Source organism: Melanotaenia boesemani, chromosome 9, assembly GCF_017639745.1.
Source record: "Melanotaenia boesemani isolate fMelBoe1 chromosome 9, fMelBoe1.pri, whole genome shotgun sequence".
Classification (NCBI taxonomy): domain Eukaryota; kingdom Metazoa; phylum Chordata; class Actinopteri; order Atheriniformes; family Melanotaeniidae; genus Melanotaenia; species Melanotaenia boesemani.
Genome location: NC_055690.1, coordinates 2,463,997 through 2,481,338, shown reverse-complemented (window position 1 = coordinate 2,481,338; position 17,342 = coordinate 2,463,997). Strand labels below are relative to the sequence as shown.

Sequence of the window (17,342 nt, the reverse complement as noted above, 5' to 3'; positions counted from 1 at the left end):
CGACCCGGCACTAAAAGGTGGTCCCGATGAAGAGGACGACCCGGTACTAGAAGGTGGACCCGGTAAAGAGGACGGTGACTTTAATAATGGGTGCTGTGTTTGTTTCCAGTGTTTCTGCTGGTAGATTAAAGGGGAGGTTGTTATCCAGCCCCATTTCAGGTAGTGCTGATAAAGATGGCCGCCTGTGTATGAGTCTTTCTTTGGCTCATTTTTCATTAAAAAGAAAAAGTTCTGTAATGAAGGATCATTGTATATATGAAACTGAGGACAGCAGGACAGAGTAGGGAGGACTGAGTGATGTCTGGATCTACTGTGACAATCAGTCTTTTAATCATATCTAAAATAGGATCTATCTTTCAAATCATTAAAAAATGCATACATCTAGAAAATTAACTGCATATTTTATCTCATTTCTGCCTGATGAAGCGTTCCGTACAGTCAGTCAGCCCATCTCCCTCATGAATTCCTGCATTTCTGCAGCCTAGAATGAGCATCATCTATCTTTTGGAGGCTGATGTGTCTCACTGACATAATGGTGACTTGGCAATCTGAAGTGCTGTTGGGCTTTGAAATCCACCACCCTGTGACGGTGTCAGAGATGAACACTCCTGTGATGCTGCTGCAGGTTTAACTTCTGCCCTCACCTTGCAGTCTTTCTGGTACTTGCTCCACACCTCTTTGCTGAGCCCTCCGGACGCCTCGCAGGGTCTGTCTGGGGGCACGATGTTGTGGTTGACCAGAGCTGACAGGTGGGTCCGCACGGTGGACAGGTGTCGACAGTACGCCAGCCCTGATGGAGAGAGGAGAGGTGGACACATGGACACAGCTGAGACCGGGCAGCACTAACGTCAGGAATGTTTTCGTACAGGCTGAGAAGAAAACTTTACATACGACTTCCTCCATCCTCAGCAGCTCAGCGATACGCTGAAAATATAAAAATTAAGATGATAATAAATAGTTTATTTATCTAAATATGTAAAATCTGGCTCTTTTCTGTACTTAAAGAGGAAAAGCCCAAGAAATATTGTGTCTTTTGGAGGAAAACTTAAGTTTATTAACATACAGCATTTCTCACATTGCATTATATACTAAATTCAGTTCATTTTAACTGTCTGTTATTCTCAGTTAACACAGATTTTGCTTGACATATTTCCAAAAATGCATCGCTTTGAATGATGCAATACTTTAAAAAGGAGGAAAGACCACAGTGAACCAATAACAATGCCTTAATTTGTCACATGACTCTCAGGAAGCCGTACTGAAGCCCTTTTTAGAGGTAAAATGTTCCCCAAAAAAGATCTAAAACATCATTTCCAGCCTTTTCTGTGTTGAAAAAAAACATATAATATTGCTACAAGGTCACTAAACCTTTGTATTTGATAGATTAATACAAGTTATTTGCTATTTAAATAATGAAAACTTGGAGAAATCCAGATGTTGCCCTGATGTTGCATGTGCTGCCTTCAGGCACCACTGAACCATGATGGAATCAACATGACTGCAGGAAATGTTGGTATTGTGTGTTTAGGGATATTTAGTCTTAAAAATCAGATCATTCATCATTATTTTATTCTGATCTTTATAATTTAACACTGGTGCAGTAACACCATGCCGACTGTTAGTGATTCTGTGTTATTTCCTCATACTTTCCACACATTTTCTGAATGAATTCAACTACATTTGCTGCCTCTGCCTGAAGAAAATGGTAGAAAAACCTGTTTGATGGAGCTCCATCAGCATCGAGCAGCAACATGACAAATGAAAAATGAAGCTACATTTTTTTTAATGAACCGTTTTGTTGCCTCCAGACATAAAACCCTTTAAAAGACTTTACTTTCTAATACTTTTGCAAATAAATTATATTTTACTTTTATGTAGTCTACTTTAAGACATAAAAACAATTTCCCTAACCGGTCTCCTAATGCAAGCAATAGAGGGTTAATAACTAAAAAACCTTCTGTTACTCAGGGTTTTATAAGTCGTTAATATATTTTGAATTAATCAGAGGGATGTTTTTTACAGTGTGCAAAGTTATTACTTCATCCAGCAGCAGCTTTTCCCTTCATATATTAGTTTTAAGTTAACTTTAATTGACTTTAAAATCAATTGTGCTCACTCCCGGAAGCGAGATGTGTAAAAGCAAACACAGTTGGAATTATTTATTAAAGGCAATTGTGCGTATTCAGTATCTGGATTTAATACGTTTAAAGCCTCTGCTTTGCTTCATATAGTCAACTACTTTACATAAACATAAAATCTGAAAAACATAAAGCAAGGTAATATAACATGCACGTTATTACAAACATGTGTAATCAACTACAATACGAGCAAATTGAAAAGAAGATGCAATAAACGGTCTGCAAGCATGTCCATTTATTAAGATTTCTGTACTGTGAATAGATGGAAACGCCCTGATATGGAGATCAGGAATAAAGCTGCCACCTTGTGATGCCTACATCACATAAAACTGATCCCAGTTAATGACAGCGATCACCTTGAGGAGTACTTACATCCGTAGAAAGCTCTGGAGACGATCTGCCTCTTCATGTTCTGGCAGAGCATCTTCAGAGGGACGCTGGAGGAGAGAAGAGATTTTTTATTAAGGATTATTTTGCATGATGTGTACTGTATTTACAGTATAAACCCGAGAACAAGATTACTTTTATTTCCAATCCTGCAAAACAGGATCAGTCAACATTAAAATGAATTATTTCCATGTTAAATCATCAGGTTTTTCTGTTTATTTTTTTGTTTGTTTGTCTGTTTTGTTTTTTAAATGAAAAACTATCATAATTGAGCAGAAAATCACTCAACATCTATCTCTGGTTACAGACTCAACCCTCTAATCCTGAAAGAATTCTCATGAGATCTTTGTCTTTCCTAAACAGCATCGTCAATCAGCTGATCTTAGCTGGAGGGGTTGTTTTTCTTGAACTTTTTCAAAAGAAAAAGAAATAAATACCAATCAGGTTATGGATCACTGTGGTGGAATAAAGAGCAAACTGCTTTCAATGTTCCAAGTTTAACACTTTAAGTCCTGCTGCGTCCTTTCATTGTTACGCTGATGACATCCGAATTTATTTCCCTCTTTAAATCTGATGTCTGCGTCCCGCTGCCGCCTCTGTTTAACTTCAGACTGGTTCATCCAGAACTTTCTTAATGAAAACCAGACCAGCGTTATTCTCTGTGGACTTGATTCCTCTTTGGATCTGACTGAACTGAATCACTTGCTCCTCTTTCTTCTCAGTTTTCCCAGAAAGTCAAAAATCTTGATTTTCTTTAGATGATTAATTGAAATGTGAAATTACTGATGATGTTAAATGTTGGTCGTAAACACACCTTTCCCATCACCTGCTCTGTCACAACATCAGTCCGGTTTCAGCAGCTTCATGCTGACTTTCTGTGCATTTTTAAATTGATTTACTTTATTTTATTTACGACGTGACATTTTTGTCACATACAGTTTCTGAGACATTTTGCTTCAATTTATGGTTTAAACTTTGCTCAAAATCCTGTTGAACTCAATCTGATACTCGTCTTCTGTCCCCTAATAGATACTCAGAAGCAGAAAACCACATTATAATATATTTAAACTATCACATGGTGATAAATGGTAGACATCTCCCCGAAAAAATGTTATTTTTTTTGTTAGATTTTGGAATTTTGGAATTGAAATTTGGACTTTTCTTACCATTATTTCATGGGTCAGGCCTTAGGGGGTTAAATAGTTCCAGCAACCAGCTGCTCCTCTTTTATTACCCCCAAAAAATCCTGGGTAAGATGCTCTCAGTGAGGCCAAGCAGCAGAGATCCAGTCGGCCTGTCTCAATATTCCTACTTTACAATCCTTTAAAATCCTGTCTGAAAACAGTTTTTTTTAAAAACTTTGGATTTAAGTTTGAGTCCTTCAGGCTTTTATGTGTCTTTCTTTGAACTTGTTTTCAGTCCGTTTTATTGGCTCTAATGGCTTTTATGTTTCACTTAGTTGGTTCTTGTTTTTAAATGTATTATTAGGTCAACTTTGCTTGTTTTGCGGTTTTTAAACCTGCTATAGAAATGCATTTGACACAGACTATGACATACAGTGTTTAATCTGGAGCCCCAAAGAGCAAGTTTATGATTTTTGAAATGTGCCCACAGAAGTTAACCATATTTTCCACAAAAACATTTGAGCCTAGTTTGAAGCAGCTAGTGAACCACTGTATGTGGGTCTGACCAGGGATCATTCTCGTCTAATGCATCTGTCACGTCTAAAGGCCGTTTATGCATAAATGGACATTAACACTGGAAGGAGGCCCAGTCCTGTGGCTGCAGATCATGAACCCTCTACCTCCATGCCTCACAGTTAGTATGAGTTGTATGTGCTGATATGCTGTGTTTGCTTGCAGCCAAACGTGATCTCAAAGTCTTGTGGTTTGTTCAGGTGAAACTTCGCTGTGTTGCCACGTTTCTTTTCTTTGTTTGTCTCTGATTGTCTGAACTTGGGTTGAACTTGCTGGGATGTCCACTCCTGGAAAGATTTCCAGCTGCCTTTTCCACATGTGAAAAATCCCTCTCTCTGTAGGATGATGAACTCCAGGTAGTTTGGAAATGACCTGATAACCTTTCCAGATTGATGGGCAGCAACAATATCAGTGAGGTGACAGAACTTGTGGTTTTATAGAGGTACCTTTCGACACATGAATTTGATGTGAATACCTGGCAGCTGCTTACCTGCTTCATTGTTGTGGAAGCAATAAAAGCAAGTCATTTTTTAATGTATTACATCATTTTTAGGACATTATCATTTACAAATATGATCAATTCTTCTTTTAATGGTTTATTTTTCCTGTATTATTCAGTGAAATGTGATTTTCTTTGAGTTTTTAGCTGTCTGACAACAGCTGAAGCTTTTGTAATGGGATATTCTGAGAACCCTGAAGTAACCACAGAGAATGTACTGGCCTTTTCCTGACTCATTTCTAGGGTGAAAATGTCCTGTTTTCTGCGACACCCCCAGTCTAAACATTTACAGCAACTACAGGAAGCTTTGAAGTTTGGGTTTTCAGTCCGTACGTGTGAATATCTGACGACTGGTGCACGCAGGTACAGCTGGATGGGTAGTTGAACGACGTGTTGCCACCAGCCGTGGAGCAGGACTGGCACAGGGACTCGTGAGTGGTTAATTCAGCCTGTTGCCACGACGACGGGCTGCCTCCGAAACCCTGCATCTCCATCATCTCCCCATGGTCTAAACCAGAGAGAATGAAAGTGAGAGGACAAAGAAAGGTCTCAGTGCTGCGAGACAAAATGGATGCGCCTGTTTTCTTGTATTTGACTCTCATTTTAAACCCACTTCATTCTGCCTTACATATTATGACCTAGGTCCCTCAGCTCAACCGTAAATACATATTTTCATGTATTTTTGATTGTTATGACAATAAGAGATGAGCAGATGGATGAAAAATTTACGTTCATGTGAGAGCTGAACAACTTCCATAGAGATGAAACCAAAAGTGGAAGGAAGCAGGAAGAGTGCCGTGGGATGGACAGGCAGAGAGGATGCTGGGAATTCATGCTGGTTTACAGTAGCTCACTCACAGAGGAGACAGCTCAGGAGGACGCTTCAGAAGAACAGGACAGAGGACGAGGTAGAAAAGAGGACGAGGAGCGGAAGTGAAGGAGTTGACAGCGGAGTGAGGGGGTTAGGGCAGGGAGGAGGATCACACTCAGACCATGCAGGATGCATAAAGCCAGAAAAAGACACCAAAAGGAATCATCTCAGAATCAACCACAACAAATGGACACCAGTAAAAAAGCACAAAGAGAAGGAAAAAACGAAAAAAATCTGAAAAACTTTAACATCAGATTAATGCTCTTCACCTTAATTCTTCAGGTTGGAGCTGATGACCTGTCATAAATATGAAGCTGTGCTTTGGTTGCTCAGTAACCCCCCAAAAACAAAGAATTTCAAGAACAAAAGAAGAAAAGTAAAAAGGCAAACAGAAAAAATGCTGGAGCGAGACCAACACTGGGCCTCTCCCCTCTTTACTTTGGGACTAAATGTGGTCAACAACTGGTTTTGGGCTCAGTAAAGCAACCCCGGCCACACAAGGACTCCACGTCTCTACTACTGCGGAACCCCACAGGACCGTAATGACAGGAGGTGGAGGAGGGGGGCGAGGACAGGGTGGGTGGCGGGGTTAGTGAAGAATTACAGTGAACAGCATCGCAGCGAACAACTACACGAACAGAGCAGAAACAACTCAGAGAGAAAGAGAAATAAAAAACGAACAGAAGAGACTGAGAGGATTTTTCATCACAAATACGCAGAAACACACAAGTTGCTTTTAAAAACAAAAACAATGAAACAGGTGCATCATCCCATGCAGAAACCGTCAAGCATGTTGCACGTGAGAAATGAAAGAACTCAAATCAGGAAAAGAGTTGAGTCACTTTAAAGAATAAAAAAAAAACAAAAAAAAAAAAAACAAAAAAAAACTAAAAGATTGTAAAAATAAATAAATAAATAAAACAATAATAAAGCGCTTCTGATAAACCCAACAGTGCTGAGGCCCAATTTAAGAGCCAAACCCCTGAGACTCCGCAGCAGTCAGCGCTGCAGATTTGAGCTGGTGGGATCTCAATGTGGAAGAAAAGACCTGGAGAAGTTTCATTCTGTGGTTAAAGGAGGTGGCGTGCAGGCCCATTTACGAAGTTTGGGCCTATTCATTTGTTATTGTGTGGGGGATTGAAAATTATAACCCTCAATTTAAAAAACAGGGACTTTATTTAAATAATGAATTAGGGCTGCACGGTGGTGTGGTGGTTAGCACCACAGCCTCACAGTAAGAAGGTCACTGGTTCGAATCTCGGCTGGGGGGAGTTTCAAACCTTGAGGGCGGTGGCCTTTCTGTGTGGAGTTTGCATGTTCTCCCTGTGTATATGCGTGGGTTCTCCAGCTTCCTCCCCAAAGACATGATGTTAGGTTAACTGATGACTCTAAATTCTCCCTAGGAGTGTGTGCAAGTGTGAATGGTTGTTTTTCCCCTATGTGTTGGCCCTGCGTAGGACCAGTGACCTGTCCCGGTGTACCTGCCTCTCACCTGTTAATGCTGGGATAGGCTCCAGCTTACCCGGGACCCATATTGGACCAAGCGATAAAGAGAATGAATGAATGAATTAAAACATAATAAATTTATTTCCAAATCCCATCAAACCATATTTCATTCCCAGTAGAAGATAAACAACATATCAGATGCTGAGACATTTTATCATTTGCTGGAAAATATGAGCCGATGGGGAATCTGATGGCAGCAAATAGGGTTGAATTACCTGCAGGTCAAATAAAACGACAGCATCTTTATTTTACAACCTCATTTCGTTGTTAGGCGAAAGCTTTGTGGGTATTGTTTGGGACACATCATCTGGATCAACAGATCGTCCTAAAGGCTCAGTCTGGTTTCAGACTGTTTACAGCAGCTACCAGCGCTTGCATGAAGATGGTGTGACTCGGATCTTATTGGGTACGATCAACAATAGATCAGAAATTGGATTACAAATGAATGTAAGAGTCTTTCATAATGAATAAAAAGGTTTCATCATTGTTTTGTTCATAGCAAAAATGAAAATCTGGATTCTGTGTTCACACAGTCACAAAACAGGGAATTCTGCAGGTGGTGCATATGTGGCGTGACAATTTAAATAAATAAATGTTCTATATTCATTTACTGTATTACTGCCAAAGCTACATTGGTATTTTTACCACTTTGGGCACAGGAAGCACATGAGAGTAAGAACCACTTTCTCAAATAATTTGCAGACACCAAGATATAGCATTAATGTTGAACAGAACTTGTGCAAGCCTAAATAATGTAGAGATGAGGCCAGAATGCAGTTTGCTTTTTATTCTGGTTTTGTCCCCACCAGCTTCCAGGACTGACTGACATACTCGAGTTTTTCTACCAGCCCGTTAGCAACTCTAACCATTTCACACATGCACTGCAGTCCTGCCGTTGTCTAGAAACCTCTTAAAGATGGTTGAGTAAAACAATGTCCAAAGGTATTTACACATATCCTGCAGGTGTGAGCGTCTTCTTTCTGTTGACCTGCATGTTGCATCCATACTACAAATGTTTAAATACATGTGACCTTTACATCAAGCACAGGAGCAGTCCAGTTGCACGCATGCACAGCACAACTATGGTAAAGGCAGGACTGAACTGTCTCCAAAACCTCCATAAAATCTTTGCTGCTCATGTGTTGGAGCAGCTTTGCTGTTTGCTGCATATTGTCACAACAAACAGCCCCAAACTGAACAAAAAGAAGCCAAATAAACACATTAACAAAAAGTCTTGGTGGGTTGGTTTCCACGTGTACCTGCTTTCATAAACAATCCCAGTTGTAAAGAAGTTGGCATGCAGAAGAACAGAATGCATCATTCCCAAATCTCATCAACTCATATTTTCTTCCCAGTAGAAGATAAAAACATATCAGAGGATGAAACTGAGACGTTTCACCATGAGATGAAAACATGAGCTGATAGTGAATCTGATGCAGCAACACGTCTGGAAAAAGTTGGAACAGGAGCAACAAAAGGCTGGAAAAGTACCTGGTACAAACCAGAAACACCTGGAGGAGCATTTGACAACTAACCAGGTTACCTGGCAACAGATCAGTAACATGAATGGGTATAAAAGGAGCATTTCAGAGAGGCAGAGTCTCTCAGATGGAAAGATGGACAGAGCTTCACCAATCTGAGACAAACTGGATCTAAAACTGGAACAATTTCAGAAAAATGTTCCTCAATGTAAAATGTAAAATGTAATATCTGCGCCCACATGCAGTGTAGAATATCATCAGAAGATTCAGAGAATCAGGAGGAATCTCTGTATGCATGGGACAAGGCTGGATGCTGGTGATCTTCTGCATTAAAAGCAGACATGATTTTCACTGGAAACCACTGCATGGACTCAGGAAGACTTCCAGAAACCACTGTCTGTGAACACAGTTCACCCTGAAACCCACAAATGCAGGTTAAAGCTCCATCATGCAGAGAAGAAGCCAGATGTGAACAGGATCCAGAACCAGCTTCTTCCGTCGTCTCTGGACCAAAGCTCATTTAAAGTGGTCTGAGGCAAAGTGGAAACCTGGATGAAGATGTGAACTAGTTTGTGGAAAGCATGGACGGCGTGTCCTGCAGACTAAAGAGGAGAGGGAGCATCCAGCTTGTTATCAGTGGACAGGTGAAAAAGCTGCATCTCTGATGGGATGGGGCTGCATTAGTGCCTATGGCGTGGGCAGCTTCCACATCTGTGAAGCTCCATCAATGCTGAAAAGTACATGGAGGTTTTAGAGCAACATCTGCTCCCATCCAGACAACGTCTCTTTCAGGGAAGACCTTGCAGATTTCAGCAAGACGATGCTGAACCACATCCTGCATCCATCACAGCAGCATGGCTTCACAGGAGAAGAGTCCGGCTGCTGAACTGGCCTGCCTGCAGTCCAGACCTTTCACCAGTACACAACATCTGGAGCATCATGGAAGCACAAATCCAGCAACCAAGGTCCAGGACTGTAGAGCAGCTAGAATCCTGCATCAGACCAGAATGGGACAACATTTCTCTCCTAAAACTCCAGCAGCTGGTCTCCTCACTTCCCAGATGTTTCCAGACATGTTAGAAGAAGAGATGCTACACCCTGCTGAACACCACCCTGGAACTACTTTTTACACCATGCTGAACACCACCCTGGAACTACTTTTTACACCGTGCTGAACATCACCCTGGAACAACTTTTTACACCTTGCTGAACATCACCCTGGAACTACTTTTTACACCATGCTGAACACCACCCTGGAACTACTTTTTACACCGTGCTGAACATCACCCTGGAACTACTTTTTACACCTTGCTGAACATCACCCTGGAACTACTTTTTACACCTTTGCTGAACATCACCCTGGAACTACTTTTTACACCTTTGCTGAACATCACCCTGGAACTCTTTTTTACACCATGCTGAACACCACCCTGGAACCACTTTTTACACCATGCCGAACATCACCCTGGAACTACTTTTTACACCTTGCTGAACACCACCCTGGAACTACTTTTTACACCATGCTGAACACCACCCTAGAACTACTTTTTACACCATGCTGAACATCACCCTGGAACTACTTTTTACACCATGCTGAACACCACCCTGGAACTACTTTTTACACCGTGCTGAACATCACCCTGGAACTACTTTTTACACCTTGCTGAACATCACCCTGGAACTACTTTTTACACCTTTGCTGAACATCACCCTGGAACTACTTTTTACACCTTTGCTGAACATCACCCTGGAACTCTTTTTTACACCATGCTGAACACCACCCTGGAACCACTTTTTACACCATGCCGAACATCACCCTGGAACTACTTTTTACACCTTGCTGAACACCACCCTGGAACTACTTTTTACACCATGCTGAACACCACCCTGGAACTACTTTTTACACCATGCTGAACATCACCCTGGAACTACTTTTTACACCATGCTTAACACCACCCTGGAACTACTTTTGACACCGTGCCGAACATCACCCTGGAACTACTTTTTACACCGTGCCGAACGTCACCCTGGAACTACTTTTTACACCGTGCCGAACATCACCCTGGAACTACTTTTTACACCGTGCCGAACATCACCCTGGAACTACTTTTTACACCGTGCCGAACACCACCCTGGAACTACTTTTTACACCGTGCCGAACATCACCCTGGAACTACTTTTTACACTGTGCTGAACATCACCCTGGAACTACTTTTTACACCGTGCCGAACACCACCCTGGAACTACTTTTTACACCGTGCCGAACATCACCCTGGAACTACTTTTTACACCGTGCCGAACATCACCCTGGAACTACTTTTTCCAGACGTGTTGCTGCATGAGATTTCCTATCAGCTCATATTTTCCATCACATGGTGAAAAGTCTCTGTTCCATCCTCTGAGATGTTGATGATCTTCTACTGGGAAGAAAATATGAGATGATGAGGAATAAAAATCATTGTTTGCAGGTTTTATTTACATTTTATACAGAGACCCAACTTTTTTGAGTTGTGGTTATAAAATCATACTGTGATTAACTTTTAATATGATGTCGAGAATTTATCCTTACTTACTTTATTTTTACCACAGTGGTGACACTAGAAGAGGTTGACTTATATACACAGTATTACATTACATACAGTATATTACTTGTATGTATAAGCTAGTCCTGCTGCAGCCTGCTCTTTATAAATCACTTTTATTACTTTATTTTTGCATACATACATGATGTCCCGCCATGAACTCCTTTGTTTCTGCTGTTTGCAATCACTGTTTTTGCCCACCACCATCTCACATATATGAATGTTTGTGTTTCAGTGTCTCGGGTCTTAATCTTCCCCATGTCTGACCTGGTAAAGCCCCCCCTTCTCCTCACTGTTGGGCTCAACTTCAGGCAGCACACACACAGGCAAACGAAGCTGAGGATGAAGGTTGGGAACAGGAAGGAGAGAGGACACGATGGGGTGGGACAAGGTGGGGGTGTCTGAAGCCAGGGTGAGGTCTCAGGGTGGGGCGGTAGGGTTTGGTGGGTGTGTTAAGGTGATAAAAACCTTTCATGACATTAGGGTCTGTGAGGTTCCGCGAGCAGATCATTGAGATCATAGCATGGAGCCTATCTTCCTCTTCCTCGTCGTCGTCCAGCGACGGAGCGCGGCTGCCCGTGGTGTGGTGGTAGTTTATAGTGACTGCTTACACCAGTAAAACAACAGAGAACAGAGTTAAAAGCCCTACTAGCCTTAGGAAGACTATTGTAGGGAAGAAAGCAGCAGCCATTTTTGCCTGGGGGATATTTTGTAGCAGAGATCACCAGATCCTCAAACTGGTACTTACTGGCATCGTATCGGTATCCGGGGTAGACGATGCGAAAGACGTAGTCAGCAGCGGTCTGCTCCTCTCCATTCCTGTCCTGGTCGATGAGTCTAGCAGTGCTGCTCCTCTTCCTCAATTTAGGGAATACTTTTCCCTGCAAGACAAACAGAAAAATCTGAAAACGAAGCAAAGCTCAGGGTGAACGTTATGGCAGGATATGAGAACCTCAGGAAGACTCTGTCTAGCCATGGAACTACTCTGGATGGTTTTCCCTTGGCTTCCAGTACTACAGTGAGGAACCTTGGAGTTATTCTGGACCAGGGTCTGTCATTTGACTCACATATAAAACAGGTTTCTAGGACCACCTTCCTCCACCTACCTAATATTCCCAGAATGAGGAGCATCCTGTCTCAGTGAGGCAAGAAAACTGGTCCATGGATTTGTTCCTTTCTGGTTCTGGTTCTGATGGAGGTTTTCCTTCCTGGTTCTAGTACTGATGGGGATTTTCCTTCCTGGTTCTGATTCTGATGGAGGTTTTCCTTCCTGGTTCTGGTTCTGATGGAGGTTTTCTTTCCTGGTTCTGATGGAGGTTTTTCTTCCTGGTTCTAGTACTGATGGAGGTTTCCCTTCCTGGTTCTGGTTCTGATGGAGGTTTTCCTTCCTGGTTCTGATGGAGGTTTTTCTTCCTGGTTCTAGTACTGATGGAGGTTTTCCTTCCTGGTTCTGGTTCTGATGGAGGTTTTCCTTCCTGGTTCTAGTACTGATGGAGGTTTTCCTTCCTGGTTCTGGTTCTGATGGAGGTTTTCCTTCCTGGTTCTGATTCTGATGGAGGTTTTTCTTTCCTGGTTCTAGTACTAATGGGGATTTTCCTTCCTGGTTCTGATTCTGATGGAGGTTTTCCTTCCTGGTTCTGATGGAGGTTTTCCTTCCTGGTTCTGGTTCTGATGGAGGTTTTTCGTCCTGGTTCTGATTCTGATGGAGGTTTTCCTTTCTGGTTCTAGTACTGATGGAGCTTTTCCATCCTGGTTCTGATGGAGGTTTTTCTTCCTGGTTCTAGTACTGATGGAGGTTTTCCTTCCTGGTTCTGGTTCTGATGGAGGTTGTTCTTCCTGGTTCTAGTACTGATGGAGGTTTTCTTTCCTGGTTCTGGTTCAGATGGAGGTTTTACTTTGTGATTCTGGTTCTGATGGAGGTTTTCCTTCCTGGTTCTAGTACTGATGGAGGTTTTCCTTCCTGGTTCTGGTTCTGATGGAGGTTTTTCTTCCTGGTTCTAGTACTGATGGAGGTTTTCCTTCCTGGTTCTGGTTCTGATGGAGGTTTTCCTTCCTGGTTCTAGTACTGATGGAGGTTTTCCTTCCTGGTTCTGGTTCTGATGGAGGTTTTTCTTCCTGGTTCTAGTACTGATGGAGGTTTTCCTTCCTGGTTCTGGTTCTGATGGAGGTTTTCCTTCCTGGTTCTAGTACTGATGGAGGTTTTCCTTCCTGGTTCTGGTTCTGATGGAGGTTTTCGTTCCAGGTTTTGGTTCAGATGGAGGTTTTCCTTTGTGATTCTGGTTCTGATGGAGTTTTCCTTCCTGGTTCTGGTTCTGATGGAGATCTTTCTTCCTGGTTCTAGTACTGATGGAGGTTTTCCTTCCTGGTTCTGGTTCTGATGGAGGTTTTCCTTCCTGGTTTTGGTTCAGATGGAGGTTTTACTTTGTGATTCTGGTTCTGATGGAGGTTTTTCTTGGTTTTCCTTTGTGATTCTGGTTCTGATGGAGGTTTTCCTTCCTGGTTCCGGTTTTGAAGAAGACTCTCTGTAGTTCTGAAATAAAATAAATGACTTATGAATACGTTTGCTGTTACCTTGCCTTTCTGGGACCAAAGAGGAGGTTCTAGTTGACCCCGGGGCAGCAGTCCTGTTTCCAGACAGGAGAGAAAGGCCAGGAGGTGACCCCCAGGGGGGAAGTGCAGGGGTGGCCGCTGTATCCCATCCTGGCTGACCAAAACGAGTGTCCCGCCACAATCGGCTGGAAAACAGAAAAAGGAAACAAGCAATGTTAAAGGTTAAAGTTATTGCACACATAAAATCAAATCTAAGGAAAAGGAGGGAGAGGAGATCTGAGGTGAACAAGCGGTCACCAAGATTTATGAGAGGCACTCATTAAAGCCTGCATTGGCCATTACCAGCAATACACACTCCATCAAGATGGGAGCTCAATAGCTTGATCTGACGATAGCTTACAAAACACAATTTCTCCATGACATGCTCTGGAAACGAGATTAGGCTGTACTCACGCCGCTGGTGACAGTGGATGCAGACGATCTGCCGCAGAGGAACAGTCAGTGCGTAGTCCCAGTAGATACTGGAAGAGAGGGAAATTCAGGAAAACCTCAGAGAGAGCTGCTGCAGACGTCATCCAGGAGGAGTTTTACATTCGTTATTTACCTTTTCTCCAGGTCACAGTCTCCCAGAGTGCCGTTGATTAGCTGGTTGGGTGTCCACTTCAGAGTGAGGTTATCTCCAGCTTGGTGGAGCGACAGGTAGCCCCGCAACACCTCCATGTCCTTCTTCTACAGATAGAAAAGGAAGAGGAGACGTTTTTAACCAGATAAATGAAGTTAACTAGTTCAGGTGATCTGGCTGCTACCTATCTGTCTAAGCTCCTAGACTATCACTGTCCTTGTAGAGCTCTGAGGTCTGAAGGACAAAGCTGGTTAGTAGCTCCCAGGACTGGACTCAGGACTCGAAGAGACAGAGCTTTTTCCTCAGCAGCCCCTAAATTTTCTCTTTCTCCCTCTCACTTTTTACATTGGCTTTTAACTCCAGAAAGTATGATCATTATCTTTTCTCTTTTATTGTTCATTTTATTGTTGTTTTATGTTTTATTTTTATTATTATGTTACCTGTGCAGCCTCTTGGTATGTGAGAATACTATATAAATAAAGTTTGATATGATTTGATCAGACCTCTAATCACCTGATGATCTTCTACCTGCTTCATCCACTCAGATCACACCAACATCTCTACACTTGTACTCCATCCATCCATCCATCCATCCATCCTCCCTCTCTTTTATTCATTTATCCATTCATCCCTTCCTTCTCTCCCCCCTTCCCCTTTATCATTCTTTACTCCATCTTAACCCTTTCTTCTCTATCTTCATATCATCCCTTTTTTCCTCTTTTCCAGGTACCTTCTAGTGGGTCATAAGTTGGCTCAGAAAGAGACCCCACCCTGAGTAAAACACTAACTGAACAGATGTTTGGTTGGCGTGAAATTCAGCAGAAATGCTTCATGTTTTCCTCTTCATGACTCCATGATTTCAGAGTGATTCCTGAAGAGTTGTTGTTTCTGAATATAAATTACAATAAACGGCGTCTGCAGGTGATCTAGACGGGGGATTTATCAACCGCTGATTACTTGCTAATGCGTTGCGACTGACTTCTGCATGTGCCATAAATGCAGATTTTTATTGCCCTTGTGAACATTTTATATTTCATTTGTAGGATGGAATTTCATTATGAGGACCCTGGGATCTGATGGATAACATTAAGGAATTGGTGTCAGGATCAGCTAAATTTGCCTGTCTTGGTCAGGAGAAACAGTAAAGGTACTGTTTGCAAAACATGATTAGTAAGAAACAGAGTGCATTCATACCGGCTGCACCAAGACATTGTTTTTGCCATATAGAAGGTGCGTTCTAGAGTTCTGGTGAAGAGACTCCACATACTCCCTCGCTGATGCAGCAAACCTGTCCTCTGACATGCTGCCGCTGGACTGCCTCTTCCGGATCTAGAAAAGATTGTTAACCAGTCAGCTTAGAAAAGAAGAACACCTAATCATCTTCAAAGTTAAAGCAGCTGATTTCAGTCAGCCTCCACACTCACTCCCAGAGCAGGCCGGCGGCCGGCTGACACATCCTGGCCCCGGTGGGCGCCATGGATACGGTGGCGTTGAACCAGCTCATTGGCTGAGGGGTCTGTCCAGAAATGATCTGAGGTTTTCAGCTTGGTGTACTCCAGAGCACAGGGTCCCACTAAAAACACACCAAACGTCATTAACAAGTTACTTCTTTATTTTAAACTAAATCTGTCAGCACAGTCCAGATTAGTTTGATGAGGCATCTGAATCCCACAAATAGCTTTTACTTTATTAATGCATATTTGATGCACTGCACGTCCAAAAATGAAGTCACTGAAAGAGCAAACAGGTAGGAGCCTCCGACTGGATAATTCCTGAATGGATGCTGATGACTCATGCCATGAGCAGCTTCTCATTTCTTAAACAACCATGTGTTGGAAGACACATCCCGTGGTCATAGAAAAGATGCTAGTCTGTTTCAGAAGGGTCAGGTCACTGGCATCGAGCAGAGAAAACAAGGAGATGCAGAATCTACAAAAACTGGGTTCAGAAAAGCTGGAAGGATGGTGGAGAAGGAGCATAAAAACTAGACTCTGGAGCCATGGAAGAAGGTCATGTGGTCCGATGAGTCCGGATCTACCCTGGCCCAGAGTGATGGGGCATCAGGGTAAGAGGAGAGGCAGATGAGGTGATGCAGCCATCATGCCTAGAGCTACTGTACAAGCCTGTGGGGGCAGTCTATGATCTTGGGTTGCTGCAGCTGGTCAGGTCTAGGTTCAGGTCTAGGTTCAGCAACATTATGTGTCCAAAGAATGAAGTCAGCTGATACCTGAATATACTGAATGAGCAGGTTATTCCATCTTCCCTGGTGGCAAGGTGCCAGGATTCATGGGGCTCAGACTGTGAAAGAGTGGTTCAGGGAACAGGAGACATCATTTTCATGGACTGGCCATCACAGAGTCCAGACCTGAACCCCGTGGAGAATCTTTGGGATGTGCTGGAGGCCTGATTCTCCTATCATCAATATAAGATCTGGGTGAAAAATGAATGCAACTCTGGACGTAAATAATTGTTGTGACATCATAGAAGCTTACTGAGACGATGCCACAGCAAATGCTGCTGGAATCAAAGCTAAAGGAGATCCAATTAAATATTACAGTGTGACTTATTTATTTATTATCTATTTTTTTTTGGACGGGCAGTGTATTTAAAACAAGACATGGTTTTGTGCTTAGTTATTGACCATTGGTGGTTTTAGAAGTTTTGGGACCATACTCACCGAGGAGAGCTGCTAAGATGGGCCCAAAGACTGGGTCGTGCATCAAAGCTTCCCTCTCATAGTATTTACTGCAAGAATACCAAGGAAGGGAGAAATGAATTTTATCTGTACATACTTCCTTTCCCAGAAAGACTTTTAATAATCAAAAGAACAGGCAAGAATTACACTGTAGATGCTGCTGCTGCATGATCATACTGATGACCTGTAGCTGCAGCTAGGGGCTGTTTCTCCTAGCCTGTTTCAGAAGAAAGTAATACTAAAACTCACCCTAAGATTTCTGCTTATAACAGATCTGCTGTCACCACAGATCCAGAAACTACAGAAACTACGTA

The 17,342-nt window shown here is 42.5% G+C and overlaps 1 protein-coding gene across 2 annotated transcripts in view; it reads right to left on the bottom strand.

The window, feature by feature from the left end:
- sgsm2 (small G protein signaling modulator 2) overlaps positions 1-17,342 on the bottom strand; it is a 107,114-nt gene that overhangs the window by 21,274 nt on the left and 68,498 nt on the right. The window contains exons 5-15 of one of the 2 annotated variants that reach the window (XM_041994567.1): positions 17,011-17,078; positions 15,758-15,906; positions 15,528-15,662; positions 14,316-14,440; positions 14,165-14,232; positions 13,733-13,896; positions 11,910-12,042; positions 11,630-11,764; positions 5,055-5,229; positions 2,511-2,575; positions 645-790 (exon numbers count right to left, since the gene is read on the bottom strand). In XM_041994567.1, the coding sequence (XP_041850501.1) occupies positions 645-790; positions 2,511-2,575; positions 5,055-5,229; positions 11,630-11,764; positions 11,910-12,042; positions 13,733-13,896; positions 14,165-14,232; positions 14,316-14,440; positions 15,528-15,662; positions 15,758-15,906; positions 17,011-17,078 (1,363 nt within the window). The remainder of the gene's footprint in view (positions 1-644; positions 791-2,510; positions 2,576-5,054; positions 5,230-11,629; positions 11,765-11,909; positions 12,043-13,732; positions 13,897-14,164; positions 14,233-14,315; positions 14,441-15,527; positions 15,663-15,757; positions 15,907-17,010; positions 17,079-17,342) is intronic. The other variant, XM_041994568.1, reaches the window with a different exon arrangement.